This window comes from Lampetra planeri, chromosome 11 (genome assembly GCF_965212315.1).
Source record: "Lampetra planeri chromosome 11, kcLamPlan1.2.h2, whole genome shotgun sequence".
NCBI classification, from domain to species: domain Eukaryota; kingdom Metazoa; phylum Chordata; class Hyperoartia; order Petromyzontiformes; family Petromyzontidae; genus Lampetra; species Lampetra planeri.
Window position 1 is genome coordinate 6426344 of NC_136117.1, and position 22126 is coordinate 6448469.

At 44.3% G+C, this 22126-nt stretch overlaps 2 protein-coding genes across 5 annotated transcripts in view; one reads left to right on the top strand and one right to left on the bottom strand.

The window, feature by feature from the left end:
• The window catches only part of IMMP2L (inner mitochondrial membrane peptidase subunit 2), a 303938-nt gene extending 283509 nt beyond the window's left edge, over window positions 1-20429 (bottom strand). For 2 of the 4 annotated variants that reach the window (XR_013585867.1, XM_078598683.1), the window contains exon 1: window positions 1188-1262. Coding sequence is in view for 1 of the 4 variants with exons in the window: in XM_078598685.1 (XP_078454811.1) it covers window positions 20367-20429 (63 nt within the window). In the remaining 3 variants the exon portion in view is untranslated. Of the gene's footprint in view, window positions 1-1123; window positions 1263-20366 lie in introns of those variants that run through there. The other 2 variants (XM_078598685.1, XM_078598684.1) reach the window with 2 other exon arrangements.
• The window catches only part of LOC144721233 (protein kinase C delta type-like), a 29911-nt gene continuing 18325 nt past the window's right edge, over window positions 10541-22126 (top strand). The window contains exons 1-6 of the mRNA XM_078598682.1: window positions 10541-10646; window positions 11709-11764; window positions 18235-18385; window positions 19023-19054; window positions 20325-20410; window positions 21453-21582. Of these exons, the coding sequence (XP_078454808.1) occupies window positions 11713-11764; window positions 18235-18385; window positions 19023-19054; window positions 20325-20410; window positions 21453-21582 (451 nt within the window). The 5' untranslated portion in view covers window positions 10541-10646; window positions 11709-11712. The remainder of the gene's footprint in view (window positions 10647-11708; window positions 11765-18234; window positions 18386-19022; window positions 19055-20324; window positions 20411-21452; window positions 21583-22126) is intronic.

Here is a 22126-nt window from a genome sequence, read left to right on the forward strand (position 1 = left end):
GCCATTCACTACCACGGGAGCTGGGTGACATTCACCACCACGGGAGCTGGGTGACATTCACCACCACGGGAGCTGGGAGCCATTCACTACCACGGGAGCTGGGTGACATTCACCACCACGGGAGCTGGGTGACATTCACCACCACGGGAGCTGGGTGACATTCACCACCACGGGAGCTGGATCACATTCACCACCACGGGAGCTGGGAGCCATTCACTACCACGGGAGCTGGATCACATTCACCACCACGGGAGCTGGGAGCCATTCACCACCACGGGAGCTGGGTGACATTCACCACCACGGGAGCTGGGTGACATTCACCACCACGGGAGCTGGGAGCCATTCACTACCACGGGAGCTGGGTGACATTCACCACCACGGGAGCTGGGTGACATTCACCACCACGGGAGCTGGGTGACATTCACCACCACGGGAGCTGGGTGACATTCACCACCACGGGAGCTGGATCACATTCACCACCACGGGAGCTGGGAGCCATTCACTACCACGGGAGCTGGGTGACATTCACCACCACGGGAGCTGGGTGACATTCACCACCACGGGAGCTGGGTGACATTCACCACCACGGGAGCTGGGTGACATTCACTACCACGGGAGCTGGGTGACATTCACCACCACGGGAGCTGGGAGCCATTCACTACCACGGGAGCTGGGTGACATTCACCACCACGGGAGCTGGGTGACATTCACCACCACGGGAGCTGGGTGACATTCACCACCACGGGAGCTGGGAGCCATTCACTACCACGGGAGCTGGGTGACATTCACCACCACGGGAGCTGGGTGACATTCACCACCACGGGAGCTGGGTGACATTCACCACCACGGGAGCTGGGTGACATTCACCACCACGGGAGCTGGGTGACATTCACCACCACGGGGCTTCCCGTGACCGGACCCCGCGCCGCGCAAAATCCAAAACTCTCCGCTCGTTTCGCGCCCGCTGAGCGAGCGAAGCAACGGAAAGGGGGGCAAGGGGGGGCAGTGGGGGAAAGGGGGGGCAGTGGGGGCAGTGGGGGGCCAGGGCAGGCGAGGGAGGTCGACTGTCACAATCGGGCAATCAACCCCGGGGGGAGTGGAGAAGGAGGGGGGGCGCGTTCACCAGCGGGAGGCGAGTTTATTCAATGAAACAGAGGAGACACGGAACTCGTTCGCGTTGACCTCACCCGCAAAGTGCTCCAACACGGAGTGGGGGGGGGGCTCTTACCGCAGACTCCACCCCCTCCTAGGCCCTCCGTCAGATTTCCCACCACGAATCGGCAACGGCCATTCACGGAACGGCCGCGTCGACCAATCAGGGGGGGAGGGAGGGGGAGGGGGTCTCGGCTGGCGATGTCGATGCGAGCTACGGAATGTAGAGTGACGTCAGTGCGCGTGTGTGTGAGAGAGAGGCTGCGGCCATGTCTGTAAGGGAGGGGGGGGAGGCGTCGAGCGTGACGATTGACTTGCCCGCCATGTTGCGTAGGGGTGTTTTGTTTTGTTACACTCCCTTTCTGGCAATTGAACAGGAGGTGTTCAGATTTTCAGACACCAAATAGATAGGGCCCAGTTTCAGCACCTGTGTCAGACCAGAGAACGCCAAAAGACGAACAGTACAAAGAGCATGTATAGCTCGGATGAGCAGCTATACAATGCGACCTTTTTGCCAGTATCAAGTATGAAAAATAAGAATGTGTTTTACCCTTTCTGGCAATAAAACTGGCGTTTGAACATCTTAACTACCGGTTTTATTTCCAGGAAGTGTAAATCATATTCTTATTTAAACTGATTTTTTTTATTGCCAGAAACGGTAAAAACTTTTCTTACGTTTTCATACTTTGATACTGGCAAAACGGTCCCATTTTGTAGCTGCTCACCCGAGCTATAAATGCTCTAACAGTGGCATTGTCTTTGTGCTTGTTCGACGTTTGGCGTTCTCTAGTCTCACATTGGTGGTGAGACAAGGCCCTAAAGAAGTCTGTGTCTGGTGTAGACCAATCAGTTTAAAAGACAATGCCATATCCTATCAGAGCGTGTGTGTTTGCATGTTCACCACAAGTACAGTTCGTGTGGTCAATGCAGACGTGATTCCTTGCAAGAGATTTACATTTGGTGTTTGAACATCTTTGCACCTGTTTTATTGCCAGAAAGGTGAAATCCTTTTCTTGTTTTTTCATACTTTGATATTGGCAAAAAGGTCCCATCACGTTGGGATAACGCCCATCGCTTTTACAAGACTAAACTAAACACTTTTTAAAAATATATATATACCAGGTACTCTTGGTTATTTAGGTAAAGTCACGTAGATAAAGAAAATAAAAAAATACAATTAAATAAAAAAATATTTTATTTTCTTTATATTTTTTTATTTTCTATACCTACTTGACTTTACCGAAAGAACCAATAGTATGGATCCTTGCCGTCACGAAAACTTCAAATCTAGATTATATTCCAGGTATAAGGCCCGCTTGAGCTATATAGTTATTTTTTGCAGAAGCGACCTGGCCACAAATGATAAGAGGTCAACGACGTGGCTTATCCATCACGTGGAAATGTATCGCTGCCAAAATACTCGAAACGCACGTTGATGTTGATTCTATATGTGCACTGACAAACCGGAGGACACGGACAAAAAATCCACGACCAAGGTGAGGGAGAGAAACATGCAAACTATACATTTCCAGCAGGTGGTCAGGGTCGGGATCGAACCCACGACCTCCTGTAATTCCGTCACAGTTCCTATGATCACTGTTTCATTGCTTTCATGGCTTTATTTTGGTGATTTCGAAAAGTGTATTGGTTTGGCCATGTTTGTTTGTTGTAGTACGGAGTTAGACTGATGGCCTTAATCTAAGTTGTCTTGTGGTTGTTGTTGTTGTTTGACTTGCATCCCACTGGGATTTTTGCACAGCGTTGATGTACGGTGTTTTTTCTGCAATGTTTTGCTGTCTTTTCTTGGATTTTCTGTTAGCACATAGTCACATATTCACTTTAAGATGTTTTCTTGTTCATGTTTTTGTTGTTTGTTTGTTGCGGTTGCACCCGATTCAAGAGCCGAATGGCTCACAGGGCTATACCTAATAAATGAACTTGAACTGTATACCAGGAGAGGTAGTTAACATCTCACCACCGCGGCACCCCATCGTGTGTTGTCAATGTACAGGGTGATCCAGATGTCCTGTGATCCCCCAATTAATTGACCCCGAACATGTTTCTCTCCTTTGCTTATACATTTTATGTTTTAACACCCACTGGTATACAAAAAGTATGAAGTTTTAAATAATTAAACGGGGGTCACAAGACACGTGGGACCAGCTTGTAGAATCAGAATATTTATTTAGACTGGAGAAAGCTGACCACAATCATCATGAACACTGTCTTATAGCAGGGACATCTATAACGGGCTGAAGGTCCAGGCAATGGTAACCAGAAGTTTGTATTTATCGGGGAGGAATTCCACTGAGCTATGAAGCTCTTCTTTCACAGGTGTCCAGTAAGGGCGGGTGAGCAAAGCTACAACAACAATATTGTTAGGTTTTTTCGGTAAAGTCACGTAGGTAAAAAATTAAAATTAATAAAAGTAAAATAAAAAATAAATAAAAAATTACGACATTTCGGAGGCAACACAAGCTTACGTCTTCAGGTGGGACCGTCACAGCACGATAGCTGTATCAGGTAGCTGTATCAGGTAAATCACTTGATACAGCTATCGTGCTGTGACGGTCCCACCTGAAGACGGAAGCTTGTGTTCCCTCCGAAACGTCGTGATTTTTATTTTATTTTTATTTTACTTTTATTAATTTGAATTTTTTTGCCTACGTGACTTTACCGAAAAAACCCAAGAATATGAATCTTTGAAGTCACGAAAGCTTCAAATCTAGAACTACAACAACAAACAAATGATAGGGAGTGTAAAGTAGACAAATAGTATATAAATCCCTGCCAATTTGTCCACACCAAACGCAAGTTTGGGCAATACAGCAAAACGCAGTCCCAGACCACACCAAAGCAACACACGGTCCTTCCATTGAATTGCACATTAAAATTGAACGATCGATACACGGGTAAGGATCACATTTACAAATGAGATTCTTCACCAATCCCCCCCCTTCAACCCCCACCATCGGGGCTTCAATTAAAAATCCTCATAGTGGGGTTAACAGATCACCAGAAGATGGGAGCACAACTTCTCATTTCCACCACATTCAAAATCACTCTCCCCAAGTTGACTCTATGCAGAGTTGCATACAGCTGTTAAAGTACACTTTCTTTGTTTAGCATGCAAAGACGCATCAGTGTTCCGTGTCACTGGTTGACTTGACACTCTTCTGCGTTAGCTGTGACAACGATTAACATGCTTGCTGATCTATGCTCAGTAAGTCAGTAGAGTATCGCAACTGACACGTGTATTCAATAAAGCCCCTCTATTCATAACTGCAACGTCCAAACTTGTGTTCAGTACTGCGTTGACACTGTTTTCTGTTTAATACTGCACTTCACACTTCAGTATTCTGCTCATTACTCAACGTGACGCTGCTGCATGTTCAGGATAGCGCTTGAAACACTCTCCGCTGTTCACCGTAGCAGCACTTCATACTTGCTCGTTGAGATCAACACGTTAGGGGCCGTCCATAAATGACGTCACGCACCTGGGGGGGGGGGTCAGACATTTGTGACGATGTGTGACGAGGCGGGGGGGGGTGAGAAATGTGACGTCACATCAAAATGCGCAACTTTAAATAAATATAGACAACACGTTCTACTTAATTAAATAGACGTTTTAATAAATGTTTCCTCCTACAACATCCGAGTGCAGCGCCACATTAAATATGCACTACAATGACAATAGTTTAAAGCGATTTGAAGCATGTTTTATTTGGGGGGGGGGGGGGGCAGTGCTTTGTGACGTCACATTTGAAGGGGGGTCTGACTTTTTGTGACGCCGTGTGACGAAGGGGGGGGGGGTCATAAATCGCCCAAAATCGCGTGACGTCGTTTATGGACGGCCCCTCATAACGACTGTAAAAAAAATAATAAGGGTTTAAATCTCCATCCATAGTATATGCAATGATGAATGGTTTCTCAAAGCCGCCGACATCCCCCTGAATCTTATGATGCAACAATCCATGAAACTTCCCCACACAAAGCTGTTTTCATTGCCCTATCTCTATAGTGGCCGTCCACTGAGGTATGTTCATTCCTTGGCTGTCATTCAGTTGTCCATCTCGACCATCGTCCATCCTTTCCAGCGAAATGTCCAGCACATGCCCCTTTTGTGAAGTCAACGTCTAACTTGCATTCCCTAAGTCGCTTGTTCCTCTTTCTGTCACAAGCATGCACCTAGCAGCTTCTGTTCCATTTTCTTTATAAACGAAGGCCAGTTTCACCAACTAGCGCGTCCAAGTTTAACCACATTGCAGAATACTCTTTGTTTTTTTTAGGTAAATTCACGTAGGTAAAAAAAGAAACTAAAAATAAATTACATCACGACATTTCGGAGGCAACACAAGCTTATGTACAGTAATTTTGCTGTGACGGTGCCACCTGAAGATGGAAGCTTGTGTTGCCTCCGAAACGTCGTGATTTTTTTTATTTTTTATTTTACCTACGTGACTTTACCGAAAAAACCAAAGAGTACAGACCCTTGCAGTCACGAAAACTTCAAATCTAGAACACATTGTAGAATGCCTGCGAGGTGAGGCTGATGTCACGACAGATCTGACAAACGCACGAGATCCATCCCCTGGTCTGCCGCCTGCATGATGCTGATGAACATTAGATCCATCCACCGTTCGCCTGGACCAGGGGTCGGCAACCTACGGCTCCGGAGCCGCATGCGGCTCTTTACGGGCTGCTTCTTGACAATATGTACGTATGTACAGTATGTACTCAGATGCATTGCGGCTCTTGAAATACTGAATTTTGTACCGAATTGGAAAGAAATGGCTCTTCTTGTTATTTTGGTTGCCGACCCCTGGCCTGGACGGATAGAAACAGGGCACGGTGTGCATGAGTCGTCCTCCATGCTAGCCACAAAACCAAACAGACGGAAGTCGTCTCCAACGGACGTTGGTGTCGCGAACAGTAATACCATCTGACGTCAAGAAGCTGTCAATGACACCATGTAAGTAGGCACATTTAATCAACTTGCATTGATTAACAACGTTCTATTTTAGTGTGTTTTAATTAATCAAGTTCAGCTTCACAAAAGCAATCTACCCTCGCCCACCTCGCTACAGGAGTTCAACGTTTTGATCACGGTCCACCTTCATAATTGCCTCAACGATGCAAATTTTGGTTCAAGATAAATATTAGCATAACACAAGTCATGTACAAGTTAGATCTTTTTTTTTTATATCTGTTGAAGTGAAACGACTTTATTTAAATTCACTACTTAAAATCATTGTTTTTCAACCAACTGAAAATAGGTCCTGACTAGTGTAACGTGTGGTGACAGTTACGGGCATACCTCTATACACCTTTGGGGTTGTGTTCTCGAAAATATGAACGTAAAGTGAAACATCATACATCGAAACTTTTTTCCCATAAGGTCCCATTATATAACTTGAGATGTGTTCCTAAGAAAAAAAAATCTGCCCCAAAACCAACTAAGATAACACTTTTCAACACAACTAACATATTTTCTCGAATAAATATGGAGAATAATAACTGGACATGGAATTCATAACAGCGTACCGTACACTATACGCAGACACTAGTACACTCTGAGTGAGGTAATGCTACACTGCCCTCTACTGCCTAAGATTCCTACTATACCTGTTTTATTTTGCTTGGTGGTCGCCCATACAAACCCTATTTAATCTCTAAGGTCTAACTAGATCCGGTGCATTTGGACTGACTTGGCCATAGGTGGTGCACAAGCACAATTAAAAGAAAAATCTCACCACATTCGTCATTAACAGTGCCTCAAACATATAGAATAGACTGACGTTTCTCCTGAAGGAGACCTTTTTTTTTTACAAACAATGACTGTGAAGCTTTATCTGAAGGCTGACACTAAGGCTCATGCAAAATTAAGGGTGCTGTTTCCTGCCTCCTTTTACCCCAAATGTCTCCGCTGCAGCTCTGAAACTGCAACTTTTCTAAAATATTTCCTCCTGTCTGTGTCAGTCGTTCTGCCCTTTCCACTCTGTGAAAAACATTGGCAGATTATACACAGTACTGTATAATTTGTTAGGACATGTGAATGATGAATGCGGTGCGGTTATTTATTTATTTCTTCATATGTACTTGCAAGAGAAATGACTTGGTATGCAAAAAGCTCGCAAATTTCACTGGAAAATTCTGACATTGTGAGACGTTCTATGGTAAATATGTTTATCAATAATAAATATTTTAATCAAGTTTAGTTACAATGAACCAATCATAATAGCAATGTCCAGCTTTCAGATGTACTGAACCTTTGTTACCGAAGGCCTCAACTTTGCAGTATTTGTATGTTTTGATATTGCATCTGCACCACTCATTTCCCTTTCAAAAGACGTGGCTCCTATCTCCTGTTAATGTGTTGGTTTTGTAAAACAAATCTGTGCGATAATTGTTTTTTTACCCTTTTATCTGGAAATCAAAACTGACACCTTTTTTACAAGGAGTCATGTTTGCTTAGGCCACAATACCTGCAGTCATAATGCCTTTTGGCGTCATCTGGTCCAATATCATGTGAAACTAGGCTCTAAGGAAAGCTGTCTCGAGTGTGGACCAATCAACTTCAAGGACAGTGCATACATTATCAGAGTTATGTTTTTTGTTTGCATTATGACTGCAGGTATTGTGGTCTATGCAAACATGACTCCTTGTAAAAAAGGTATCAGTTTTGTTGCCAGATAAAAGGGTAAAAAACAATTATCATATTTTTTACTGGCAAATGAGGTTCCAATGGTGTAAATCTGTGCGAGTTTAAACGTACCAAATTGTAAAATTTGCATTCTGAATGCTTGTTGTCCCTAATTTACAAAGAGTGTACAGTAGTTTCAATATGACACATGCAACTGCTGTGATTAGATTTCTTAATTCACAATTTAAAGTTTACGAGTTAAAATTGTTCATAATAAAGGTTTTTGGGTTAGATCGCGTTATTTATAAATGTGTCGTAACCCTCCACCACCCGACACGGCCAATCAGTAAAAAAGTGTCACGTTTACAAAGGACAAATAGTTCACTACTTTAGCCCACCGGTGTGTTGAAGAGTGAATCAACATCATTTACAATTTTTGAGTAGTACGACGTTTTGCTGGTAATTACATCCAGCATCATCGGGCAATTTGCCAGAATGGTGAAGCCCTCCACTTGCTCCCGGTCTTAAATAGAGCAGCAGCAGCAGGGTGACGTCATCGTTAAATCTGGTGCAGTGATTTGAGGCGGAGAGGGGGAGGGTACTGTAATTATATAATAGATTGGTAATCATTCAATTGTTATAAATTAGTATTTGTTTCCCCTATAAGGAATTGTAATTGTAATATATATATTTTATTTAATAATACGCTTCCAGGCCGCACTAAGCCTGTAGCTGTCAGAGCGATTAAAGTTATTTGTATTTCTCTCAATTTCAATGGATTCTCTAATTAGTCTTAGCCGGTAGTAATTAGTTTTACACAACACTTCAACGTTATCAAAATCAATCGAGTGTCCTTGTTGACAAGCATGTTCTGCCACTGCCGACAGTTGTGATAATGTAATATTTATTTGGTGTTCTTTTAGTCTTCCGCTGATGTTACGTCCCGTCTGACCAATATATAGCATTTGCCACATAAACAGTTAAACTTGTGTTTGCGGGTCAAATTGTTCCATTATAATGTGAATTAATTAAAACTTGCAAGACGCACGGTTTTAGACTCAAGAGGCACGAGTAGGAACCACGGGTCAAGCGCAGAGGTCGCAACCGGGTACCCGATACCCGTACCCTACTCGATACCCGGCTACCCGTACCCAGCCGGGTACGGGTACCCGTTTGCAACCCTGGCGCGGTCGGGTACGGGTACGGGTAGGCCGTGAGTCACTGGTGAGTCACCGTTTGTCACTCATTTCGGGTAGGGTATGGGTAGGGAACGGGTACCCGTACCCGGCCAGGTACGGGTACCCATTTGCGACCCTGGTGCCGCCGGGTACGGGTAAGGAATCAAAACCCGTTTGCGACCTCTGGTCAAGCGGTAAAGACAGCAGCCACGCCCAGAGCCGGCACCAATCCCCCCCGCCCCCCTCCCCCCTCCAAAGCTCTGCATTCTTCTAGATATAGTGTGTTCTAATCAGGTGCACGCCAAAACTTGGAGGCAACACGTTCCAAGATTAATTATTTACATTCCGAGCGACTATGCACATTACGGGTTAACTACGTAAGGTGGTGACCACCATCCCTAACCACCTAACCACTTGAACGGAATCTCTATGTGGTTGAACCTGCACAGCCAACACATCGTCGGGTCGTTTTGTGCGGCGACCGAAGAGCGAGGATCGAAGAAGGCGACTTCTTTCCGGGGTTGAACAGCTATGCTCCCTCTCGGGACTCGGCTTATATAAAGGGGCGGAGCCCCTGGGCACGCCCCCTTCTCGATCCTTCGCGGAGGCTCTGGATCCACATCACGTGGCCCGCTCGCCCCCTTCTGGGGGTCCCCGTGCCCCTTCGTCCGCTCACGCGCTCTCGCGGGTTCACCCAGACTGTCATGTCTTGACCCGACCTTCGTGACATCCGGAAGCTGCCCTCTCGTGAGCCCTTATGTGTAGTACACCCACTATGGCCATGGAACGGCTCATTTATGTCGTTACATATATAGTGGTGTTATCAGCCAATTTGTGAGTGTTTTCAAATGGAAGGAAGCCAGAGAACCACGAGAAACCACACAATTTGCAAGGGGGCAACACTCTATCCCATACCGAAAGAATAGATTATCAACCGTTGGCTATGTACGTTGCGAACGAATCTAGATTTGAAGTTTTCGTGACTGCAGGGATCCATACTCTTTGGTTCTTTCGGTAAAGTCACGTAGATATAAAATAAAATAAATCACGACATTTCGGGCGCAACACAAGCGTCCGTCATAAGATGGGACAACTTGCTGTGGTTTGTGTTGTGCCCGAAACGTCGTCATTTGATTTATTTTATACCTACGTGACTTTACCGAAAGAACCAAAGAGTTTGGTGCGAACGAAGTTCAACATACATCCATAAATACACAATCAGATGGAGTCCACACTTAGGCTGTACCGCCTTGTCTTGGCAAGCCAGGGCATGGCACATCGATGCCATTTCCCCATTCAGGGTTGTGGAAATCAGAACCAATTTTGAGGCGGTCAATAGTAGGGAGACCAGGAATGCATGGGACATCGGGAACACTTGGGTTTGTCCAATTTCCACCATTGGGTTGGAGCAGGGAGATACTTTAACTTCATTTATACAGTATATAGTGCTGTTCAATATACAACACGTTGAGTCTGTGGCACAGGATGTTGCTCAAGAGTGGCTTCCTCGCGGAAGCCCAAAATGCGGTAGTGGGGATATCTCTGTCAAAAGCCAGCAGTAATCGTGGTGAGGTCCACGTGCACACAACTCGGTCTCTCGCTATCGGGGAGAAGATCGGCAGCGCACCCCGAGCAGCTGGTCTGCCAGGCTGCACGCAATCACACCTACGCAGGTACGTGTGAACTTGCAGCCATTGAGACTCAAGGTGGAATGACCTGTCAAGTTTGGTTGAAAGTTTAAGATTTATATTATTTGATGACACGGACAACATTTCATGTTTGAACAAAAAAAAACATGGCACATCATTGTTATTTGTAACTTTTCACAAAATGTATTTATTTTAAAAGGGTAATTATTATGTTAAAATAACCTTTTTATTGACAGTTGTTTTAACATGATACATTCGGTCTTTTGCCGTTAATTCTGATTAAACCTGCTGCTTCCTCATCGCTCACCTACTTTTGTACTTGTCAGTAATGTTTGTGCCTTGTGCATCATGGCAAGCTACGTAATTATGCTTCACAATCCAAACAACACGCGTCTGCTGATGGATGTATAGGAGCGTGCCTGGGTATTGATAGCGGCAGGTTTACAGATGGGCAGCGGATTGGTATTCTTGTTTTGCCTGATGAATGACTGAACGATGATTTATGAGTTATCAATGATTAATGGTGATTTATTTCGGGGTTATTATTCAAAGACTGACGGTTGAATAACAGCTTATATATTTCTGATGTCCGGTTCATGACTGATACGTAACTCATTGACAAATTAACCTTTTGCAATAGATTACATATTGATTATTGATATGAATGCGGTAAATGGGTGCGGAACTTTACATTTATTCCTCACACCACTAAAGGTGGAAGGGGCTCCATTAAAGAGGGAGCATTAGAGAGCCCCTCTCAATGGTGCTTTGGGTCTAATTCTACACGCTGACCAGACGTTTGTTTGGTAGAGGTGGGAGAACATACACTTTACCCCACCGCACGTGACCTGCCAACCGACGAACTGTTGCCCTCAATGATGCAGCTAAGTGGACAGGCAGGGAGAAATAGAACTCTGCACCGTTATTTCAACTGCTGCGCTGGGAGATAAAACAAGTAACCTCTGGATTGCAAGTTCAGTATGCCAACTATTACACCACGGCAACATCCCTGATTGATATATAAAAGGCTAATGAATTGCTTCCTAAATAGATTCTAATGATGATGATTGTTATTGGTCCACACAGGTGAATGATGGATCTTCTCAATAATAAACATTCCCAAGTCCAATGCCCCAATGCAGGTAGGAGAAAGAGTCTGTTTCACCAAGGCAGCTCACAAATCCCACTCCAGCACCTCATCCACTTTACAGTGCAGTCAAATCAATTGCTTGACATATAACCAGCCTTGGAGCTTATTTCACCATTTGCAACAGAATCGTAGATTTTGAAGCCTTGAGGAAAGAGGCCGTTACTCAATTGTCATTGTTTAGCTGCAGGTTATCTTTATGTATCTGATTGTGACCCTGACACCATTCATGCCAATTCTGTAGAGTTCCCGTCATGAATGCATTCGCTTAATCGTCGCATCAATTACAAAGTGCAAATGAAAACACACTGACATCATTTGTTTCGTAATGCTCCACAATCAGTGCTTCTTAACCTTCACTGCAGCCTTGCACCCCTTTTTTATCATCGTTAAAACATTTATAATGTCAATAAATACATAGATTTAATGAAAGAAAGTAGTTGTAAATCTTGACTGAAAGCTTTCGTAACTGCAGGAATTAATATTCTTTGGGTCGTTCGGTAAAGTCACGTAGATAGAAAAATTATAATAAAAATATCACGACGTTTCGATCGCAACACAAGCAATCGTCATCAGGTGAATTATGGTGTACAGTGCTGTCTCCAACTCTGATTTTATCCACTCAATCCCTCTGGCCTTCCTAGTTAGGTGCTACAAAGAAGGGCCAATTGCCAAAACGTCACTCATTATGGGTATATTTTGCCTTTGAAGGGCACGGTGTTATTTAAAAAAAAATTCGAGGTTTGTGTTAATTGTGCTTGTACACCACTGCCAGCTCAGGGTCACCAAACAATGTGTATGTGCACATGGATGTTCAGAGGCGAAGCTAAGCCTTTGTCTGCATGGGCACGGTGCCATCCTCATCCCCACAGCGATGCCGGGAGACGCCGCACCAAAACATTTGGGCCACTGCTTGTTTCGTTTCCATGCTGAATTAAAATGATCTTGTTCGTCGTGTCTCCTGTCCAACCTGTGTAGAATTTCCCCCCCCCACTGTTCTGCACAGGCCACCGCCTCTGGTGTTGGCATTGCCAACAGTGAGTCAGTCGCTACACGTTGCGTTTGCTCAGTTACAATGCTATACCTTACCACCCTCAAGTGATTGGGGCTGCGGGCAAGTCGACACATCGCGAACACACTTTTGTGCGGTTTCTTTTTCCGCTGCGATAACAATTTCGCATTCACATCTGGCTCGGTGAATGTGCGGGACTGCCTTTTCCACTACGATATCACTTCCCAAATATTGTTTTACTATACCTGAAGAATCATACATTCAGTAAGTCATTTGTATGACCGTCATCTCGTTGCAACTATTGAGCCCAGGGAAACAATAACAGCTACACTCACATGGCACATTTAATTTGTTATCAATGTCATTAAGTCACAGATTCTCCCTGCTTAACTGAGCCTGTGGCATTTGTTAATGCCTATTGTAGACGCTAAGCCAATAGCGTAGAGTAACTACTGAATATTAGCTATCAGAGTGGGACAATGCAGTATATTCGGGAGAATGACATTAATGGGTCTTTATCATCCACTTTAATGAGGAAGAAACAGTGGTGATATCCCACGCCATTAGTGGTGGAGGTTGTTTGAAAGCCCCCGACAAAACCCACTGCAGCAATCACTGGACTATCCACCATCACACACTGGAGAGCAGGAATGCTGTGAACTTTACCGCTTCCCTTAAACATTCTGGATATAAATCGTTGAGTGTTTAACATGCAAAAAAGCGGTGTTCACGCTGCGGTTAATACGTGCACGTTATATAACTGGCACGTGCTTGATAAAGCTTCCTATTATTGGTCACGACCGACGTGCCTGCTCTCTCCCACTTCACTTCTGCCGAGGCCACCCTTCCCGAATGAGTCGATTTATCACTTCTACAACGACCTCTTCAGCTAAGGAAATGAAAAATTACCATGCGAACAGAAGTCGCCTCGTGTACGAATCTTTGCTTCATTCCATATGCGCAGCATGAGCAGTGACAGCACTGAGACAAATACAGTAAAACAAAAAATCCACTTCTTCATTTCGATCCAAGATTAAAAACCCCATACATTAAAATGTTTTATTTCTGTCTGGATGACTTCATGCACAAATGAAAACCGTGTATAAAATGTATTTTAATATTTGAAAAGGGGATGAAATCAGCATCTGTCTTAAGACATTAACGTTTAATTATAGCCCATCGATTGATTTATTTTCTGGTTTAATATTTATCCACAAACACTTTTCTGGATATGGTTCAAGCAAGTTCTTACCCGCCCCTACTGAACATTTGTGAAAAATTACTTTATAGCTCATCAGGTTCCTCCAGTATAAACAAATATTCAGATTCTAAAGTTCCATATTACCTTGCACCACTTCTAAAATGTGCAATGATATATCTACACCATTCTGACTTTTTTAAATTATGAAAAATAAGTTATGGTAATTCATGATCTCCATGACTAGATTTGTCCCAGCTGTTTGGAAAAGATTTTTCAACTTCACCAGTATGGCCAAAAGTGCTCGTAGACTTTAGCGCACATTACAAAGCAGTAGGATTCAGTTGACAAAGCGACAGAAATCTGTCCACTCACTGGTAAGCCTTCTAACGTGTTATAATGACGACGTACAAAAAAGAAACATAAATGCAACACATTACTCTGAAGAGCAAAAAAAAAATCCATCCTCCTAAACCTACGTTTGACCTTGCAAAACACTGTCAATCATTTCAATAGCAGCCCGAGCCAAATCTGACGTAAGGTGCCCCGTGAAAAATCCATGGGCTGATAACGGTCCTTTTCCCATCAGGCCATCATCGCCACCTGTGAATACGTGTATTAATGTGCACTGCTTGCCTGTTCAATAGTGCTTGCGCCACAGCCTCTGTGATGCATGCACCCCATTAAAGATGCAGCTCTATGTTTCAAGGTCACGGTTGAAGCACATTGGCAGGCTCTGGGCCAATGCTAAGAGGACATTTATTGCAAAACTGCCGCATTTAATCACCCGTGCAGTTTCTAAATTATTTGCCATTTAAATCTCTCGTCACGTGTAGGAAAAAAAAATTTAGTTACATCTGGAACTTCCAACTTCATCTTTTCAACTCTCGTATATGCTTCCACACGGTAACGGTGAGGTCAGGGATGAGACAAGAGCCGGGGTTTGTGAAATAATTTCTGATAGGTTTATGTTTTCCATAAATTTTAGTGCAGGCGTGAGCATCGAAAGACGAGAAATAGGCGCGCCTTCGTTAAGCGCAGACTCAATTAGCAACACGTGAACATGTCCACGTAATTAACAGAACAACCGACACTGTACTCAAGAAGCTGTCAATCCAATATTTTAATTGGGCCTCGAATAAACACATTGTTTGCTGATACTGTATATTCTTGGGTCTTTCGGTAAAGCCACGTAGATAGATCAAATTATACTGCTTTGGCAATGTCACCTATGAGTCACGTGTGCTTACACCCACTTGCAAATATTACTGGTAGGAACCTCCTGGTTACACCAGCCCACAGGGGATTATTGTGTCCGTCCGTCCGTCGTGCATCCAAAAATTAGAGGGGAGGGGCTGGGTGGGGAGGGGCTGGTGGGGAGGGTGGGGCTGGGTGGAGGGTGGGACGGGTGGGGCTGGGTGGGGAGGGGCTGGTCACCCCGTGGTGCCCTTATAAAACTCAACGTTTAACCTACTCACGCCGGCTTGTGCCCGCCCTCACAGTCGGGCATATTTGCGGAATACACCACGCCGCCGTTGACCCTGGCCATTGACCGAGCAACCCAACGTTCCTACCAGCTCCCTCCGCAGGAATGTGTTCTACTACATCTGCAGTAATCAAGCTGGGACTTCAAGAGTAACAGAAACGGTGGTTACAAACGAACTATGTTTCAAAGTAGTACGTTGCCAATCTTCCACAGGATCTGTAAAACCACACTTATTTCGACATTGGCATGGTGAGCTGTGTGGTAATTTCAATAGAAAGTGCTGTCGTGTAATGGTTTTATCACGTAAAACTTTATTGGATGGGACAAGCCAGGTAAACAGACGTAATAATTTTCTGGGCAAATAAATCAGTAGCGACTGACTGACGTATGCATTGGGGAATGCATCGTACATCACTTGCGCATACTTTGGTCAACTACCTGAAGAATAAGTTCAACTTGTAACACGCACAGCATGTGCTTACGATTGAAGAGGAAACGACTCGGAGGCACGAGGAACCACAGACAAGCGGGAAAGGCAGCCAGATGTTGAGGCGACCACGATTGCCCACACTCTGTGCCCGTCCGCCCTCCCCCACTATATATCAAGGTGTTTCGAGCCGATTAATGATCGTTTACATGTGGGAGGAAACGGAAGCACCTCGATGCACAGGGGAAGGGAGTTTCACAACATTTGTGGGCGATCCACCAACGCTTGCCTCCACTGTGTTGGACTACTGGCATGTGCCCACGCTGCACGGCTTATATACAGACAAATATCATTCACATGCTGAGAAGCGACTGCTGAAAATCCTCGAAGAGGAATTGTCAAAATTTCATGCTGAATTGCCAAGTAAGGGGTGTATTTTTCCTGCATGCGTAAGTGACCTCAATGTGCTGTCGTGGAATGCATGGGGTTCAAGAAAATTTTTATATCATTTTGTGACTTTACCGAAAGAATCAAGAATATGGCTCAATCCCGTTAAAACATTGTACGTGTCACGTGTTCAGTGGCTGGGAACGTCCACGATGACACGGTAGCAGTGCTTTCAGTTTAAGTCACTGGAAAGTCAACTCGAACGCAAAACGTGATTTCACCATGGCCAGATAAATTACTTTAATGCAATTTCATAGATTCTACTGGGAGAACACGAGGCCTTATTCATTTAGGCTTAACATTTCTCAACCCTAATTACCGCCCTAACAGCTGTTGTTCTGGTATTCCCCAGGTTCTTATTCCCTTAATTATACAGTTATCTTTGTAAGTAAACGTTCGCGTAGTGGAGATTATTAATCTCAGCTCGTGCTTGTGCTGGGCAAAGTGTATGAGTGAGTCATTGCGAGATGAACACAACACTGATGAACACAACACCGATGAACACAACACCGTGGCTTGCGATGCTTGAGTTCCAGCACAGAAGGGAATTAAACTTTGCGTTGCCCGAACTCTGTTGAGTTTCATTATCCCGTTAAAATTACCGCGACGCTTTGCCTAAAACATATCTGGCTTCTGGAATGCAATTACAATTGTGCCACTATGTTAAAGAGAGATACAGACCAAAATAATTGGGGGTTTTGTTGTTGTAGAGATATAACAAAGGCTGTGCATTCGGGGCTGTCTGGAATGACTCTGAAGCTTCATTATAAAATATTCAGTGTATGAGATTGTCTATTAGCGGTGCTCTGCTCGTGATGTCAATGCAGAGGTGTAGTAAAGGGTACGATAGTCATGCCATATAGACGTGTTTAATTTGTTTGACTCAATAATGAAGCTTAAAACTCTCTGTTTTTGGACAGGCTGGGATACATACAGTCTACGTACATATCAAGATAAGAGCTATTGACCTTTGTTTTGCATCTGAGTTATTACGCCAGGCTTAGTAAGGGCCATGATGTATCTGAAACACCCAAGGTCAGGCAGTGAATGGCTTCCTGTAAGGGAGTTGCTCAGTCATCTGTGAGTACCGTGCAGTAGTTTGAGTGGTTTTTTTTCCATATACTGTGCATGAAACTTCTCCAAATACTCCAGTTTCCTCCCACATAAAAAAAATACAATAACAAAACCGGTCACCAAACTTCTCCTGGGAAAAAAATATTAAGTTTATTCAACTCTGTTGACCGTGGTATCCAAGTAGAGACCTTAAAAAAAACTACCACTATGATTTCTGGGCAATGGTCCTGAGCCTACCATTCATCCACAGTCAATAAGACTGAATACGGTGTACTACTTTGTGGAGGTCAACAGTGGCCATTCAATGAAGCACCCGGCACAAATTATGGCAATCTGGAATTTCAACCACAAACTCGGGGACCGCCAACAGAGATAAGCCCCGCAACCATTGCTCAATCCCTTTTTTTACAACAGTTTTTTTTTGCTTTGTCTCTTTCCATAATTGTGCAAAATGCATCGTGTTAAGACAAATCCATTTCCATTTGGAACTCTCAGAAAGCAGTACATTGCCCTACATTAGAGAACAGCTTGTCGAGCACAACAAATTTCCTCTCGTGCATTTTAGGCGATGCCTTTCATCCCATGCCCAACGATAATCATAGGGCCCATTGTGGCACATTACAGACAACCGAAAATGTCATCGTTATTGGTCGTGGAATTTGACAAATCAAGTGCAAACCCAAAACAATCGCGATGGATATTTTTTTTTCAATAAGTGATCGGACTGAGACCATCATCACTTTAGACCATCAATTTAAAATCATGGGAGTACTGTGCCCTACTTGTTTGAGACCAGCACATCCCTGGGATTTATCCTGTAGGCAGAGGCCAAGCGGAAGGTGGCCTGGGGCTGCTGAACAGGCGTCGTGGCGCCATCAAGCAGGCTAAGGTCAAGTACGTGAAGGGTCACGCGTTCGTCACCACCTTCTTCCCACAGCCCACGTTCTGCTCCGTCTGCAAGGAGTTCGTCTGGTGCGTACGGGTCCCGGACCCACCCACTCCCTATCGCCAATCTAGCCAAGATCTACGGGGAATAATGATATTCGGTTGCCAGAATAGGGACCTGCTTGAATCTGCCGTTAAATAGCTCGTTGGCTCGTTGCGCAACATTTCTAAAGGACCTCTCCCTCTACTCGTTCTCTGCAATATTGACGATTTGGTTTATTGTTGCTGTGCTCACGCACAACCACGGATCTCGCCTTGTAAGATAGCCGGGCAACTGGTGAAACTTAAATCAAATAAACGTGAATTGTGTGGCACTCGATTCACAGTTTGGAAAGTCACAAGTTTTAATGGAAAATGGAGGTTTACTCACCCCCATCATCCTTATGGGGGTCAATATATCTATATATCTAGCTTGCATTGGGAATTCGGATTTTGCACCACTGCTGCAGGGCCATCAGTGGTTATCAGTAGCACCCAAACCTAGTTTGAGTATTTTTACCCTTTTACGCCTGGTCAAATGTTACATATGTACTGTAGGTCTATGCGGTGATTGGTAATGTTAAGTTGTGCAATCAAATGTAATGCTGTCACCTAATAAACGCTGAGGAGATCAAATCTTCCAGCTGTGGATAGATCAGAGATGATGATTATATTTTGTTTTTAGGGGCTTGAACAAGCAAGGATTTCAGTGCAAGGGTAAGTAGAATATTTTTAAAGTTCTTTATATGTTAAAAAAAACATCGACATTTTGTCCATTAGTTTTGTGTAAAGTGACTCTTTTTGAGTATCATTTATATACTTGAAATATTTAGAACCCACAAAAAACAATGCATCTTTGCAAAGTGTAGCCTGGGCATAAATAATTCAAATGTACGAGGAATAAAATAAAGCACCCCATTTATTGAGACATGAGTGATGCAGACATTAGGCTTGGTGATTTTTTTTGGGGGGGGGGGGTCCTAACGTCAAAAGGCAATTTACAGTTCGTGGATAATGAGTGAATTCATAAGACGATGAATAAATGGAACAAAGCCAGCTATAATAGGCCAACAACAGTGCTTGGATCCATATATGCAATGTATATGTAAATCTAATGGCACATGCGGGTTTAAATAAAATCAATAACTAAGACTTATTGCCCAGTGCTAATCCTGGATGAAAGCCTTTTCCACGTTGTTTTTTTCTGATTGACTGCATGCCCAGTCACAATGGGCTATGCTGTTCCATGCTACTGTCACCTCTTCGTATTGCTGTCCCATAGTATTTCTATACATTCCACTACATTCACCTTTTCCAGAAACTTGTATTCCCCTCTGCTGTACATTTTTGCAACACACCACATACATTACAATCATGTTGGCAATTAATCTATATTGAAAACAACATCTATATAATATATTCTTGGTTCTTTCGGTAAAGTCACGTAGAAGGGAAATAATTATTTTATTATGAATCCCTGCAGTCACGAAAGCTTTTAATCAAAATCTATATAATAATCAGAAAAAAATCAGGTAGGGTTTTGTGTGCAGACGAAGTGAGTTAACACTTTAACTCGTCAACTACGATTTTTGTTATACTTTAAAGTGACTGACGCTACGAAAGTGCTTCTGAAAGTCACAGGCATATGAACCATTATATCTCTCTTGTGACGCCGCTGAGTTGCAGTTGCACAGTGCGAATTAAGATGTATGGGAGTGATGTTGCAGTCATGCCACTTGACTGCAAAAATGGTAGCATGTGACCATAAATTGAAAGCCTTTTGTTTACACGTAAAAAAAACCCCCTTCAAACCTTTGTCACATAGTTTATTATAAGTACCTACCTAGGTAGGAACTGGGGCATGCATGTTGGACTTATTTCGCACCGGACGCAGCCAACCGTACTAATCGGAGGTGCGGGATCATGGTAGTAGATAAGAGTCAGCTGAATGGAGAGTCCCTGTGAAGCAGTGTGACCCTGTCTGCAGAGTGCAACGCGTCGAGTCACAAGCGGTGTGTGGACAACGTACTGGCCCGGTGCACGGGGTCTGCAGACACCAACAGGCAGACGGAGGTGACAGCTTCTTCCGCATTTAAACGCACGCCACTCTTACCCCTCTTAGACGGCTGGCGTATCCGAGCCGAGCCAGCAAGAGGGGGTTATTTGCGACACGAATGGCTTTCCCCACGGGATGTCTGAAATCTGGCTCGGGTCTAAGCAGGGCCAAGGGTGAGGCTAATGACATTGTCATTGCTGGTGACGTCTTCAGCGCAGATCAGAACCAGGGTCACACCGCGCCGTCGGCATGCATCCGACTCGCTTATCGCGTGTGACGTCAGCACACGGCTCGGGTTCTGCTGTGGAAAAACAGCATGGCGCTTCGTGAGCCTCACTGGGCTGGCTGAGCATGGCCCCCGGTATGCCTCGGTGTACAGTGGAAAAGAGGAACTAGTTCCCTTGCCTATTCAAATGCTTGGATTGAAATGGAGCCACCTGTTAAACATCTCCCCTCTTCAATACCTTGGTGCCTGGGCCCCCACAGTCCGTGGGTCTTCCACCACGCAGTGACTCAAGAGCCGCGTCCTGGATGTGTTCTGGAATCTAGATGGGAACGGTGGTGGGACCTCGCAACTCATAATTTGGAGGTTGGAAGTTCAAATCTAATTAAGGAGTTGATTTAATCAATTGGGGCCATTTAAATGATCACCATTTAGTCGGAAATCGACTAAAGTAGTATTTTTGGAATTACTCACCCCTGCCATATGAATGTGGAATTTCTAACACTGACTGAGTTGTAAATGGAAGTGCCTTTCAATGCAATTTTATTGTCATTTAAAAAAAATTAATAAAAGATATCTATCAAATTATAAGCGGTCCCATGGCCTAACAAGTGTTGGTTAGTGCTTTTCTCTGTTTGTATGTACGTTGAACGTTTCCCATGCTCTACGTAGCCAACCGCGCTAATCGGAGGTGACTGTGGCCAGGTCGCTTCTGCATAAGAGCGATATAGCTCAGTGGGCCTCACCTGGTAAAAAAATACAAAAATAAAAAAATCTTTGAGCTTTTTTATTGTTTTCGCTAAGCAAGACTCGCTCCGGGGGATGTGTCGCCACAGATCGTGCGTGAGAGCTTCAACCTGCACATGTCACACTGCTTCAAGGTGCACAGCTACCGCAGCCCCACCTTCTGCGACCACTGCGGGACACTGCTGTGGGGCTTCGCCAGGCAGGGCCTGCAATGCGAAGGTGCCGCCGTGCAGTTTCAGTTTCATTTCAGTTTCACTTATTAAGGTATAATAACCCTGTGAGCCATGCGGCTCTTGACTCGGGTGCAACCGCAACAAAACAAAAACATGAACAAGAAACATCTTAAAGTGACTACACGCAACAGAAAAATCGTGGGAAAAAACAGCGCTGTGTGCAAAAAATCCCGGTGGGATGCAAGTCAAACAATAACAACCATAAGACAATGTAGATTAAAGTTATCAGGCTAACTCTGTACTACAACAAACAAACATGGCTTAACCAAAACGTTTTCAAAATCACCAAAATAAAGCTATAAAAATAATGTAACAGTGATCATAGGAACTGTGACACAGGAGCAATAGGACACGTTCACTTGTTGCAGAGGTCCGCCGTTCGAACTGCCCCCACGGCGGCCGCCCTGGTTAATACTGCAGGCGTAGCAACTGTAAAATGTGTCGTTCGCTTCACAGCGGACGTTAGAGATCCTGCTACGTCATTCGAAATCAGTTGGCCATTGTGTGCCGGCGTCACGGTCAAAACATTT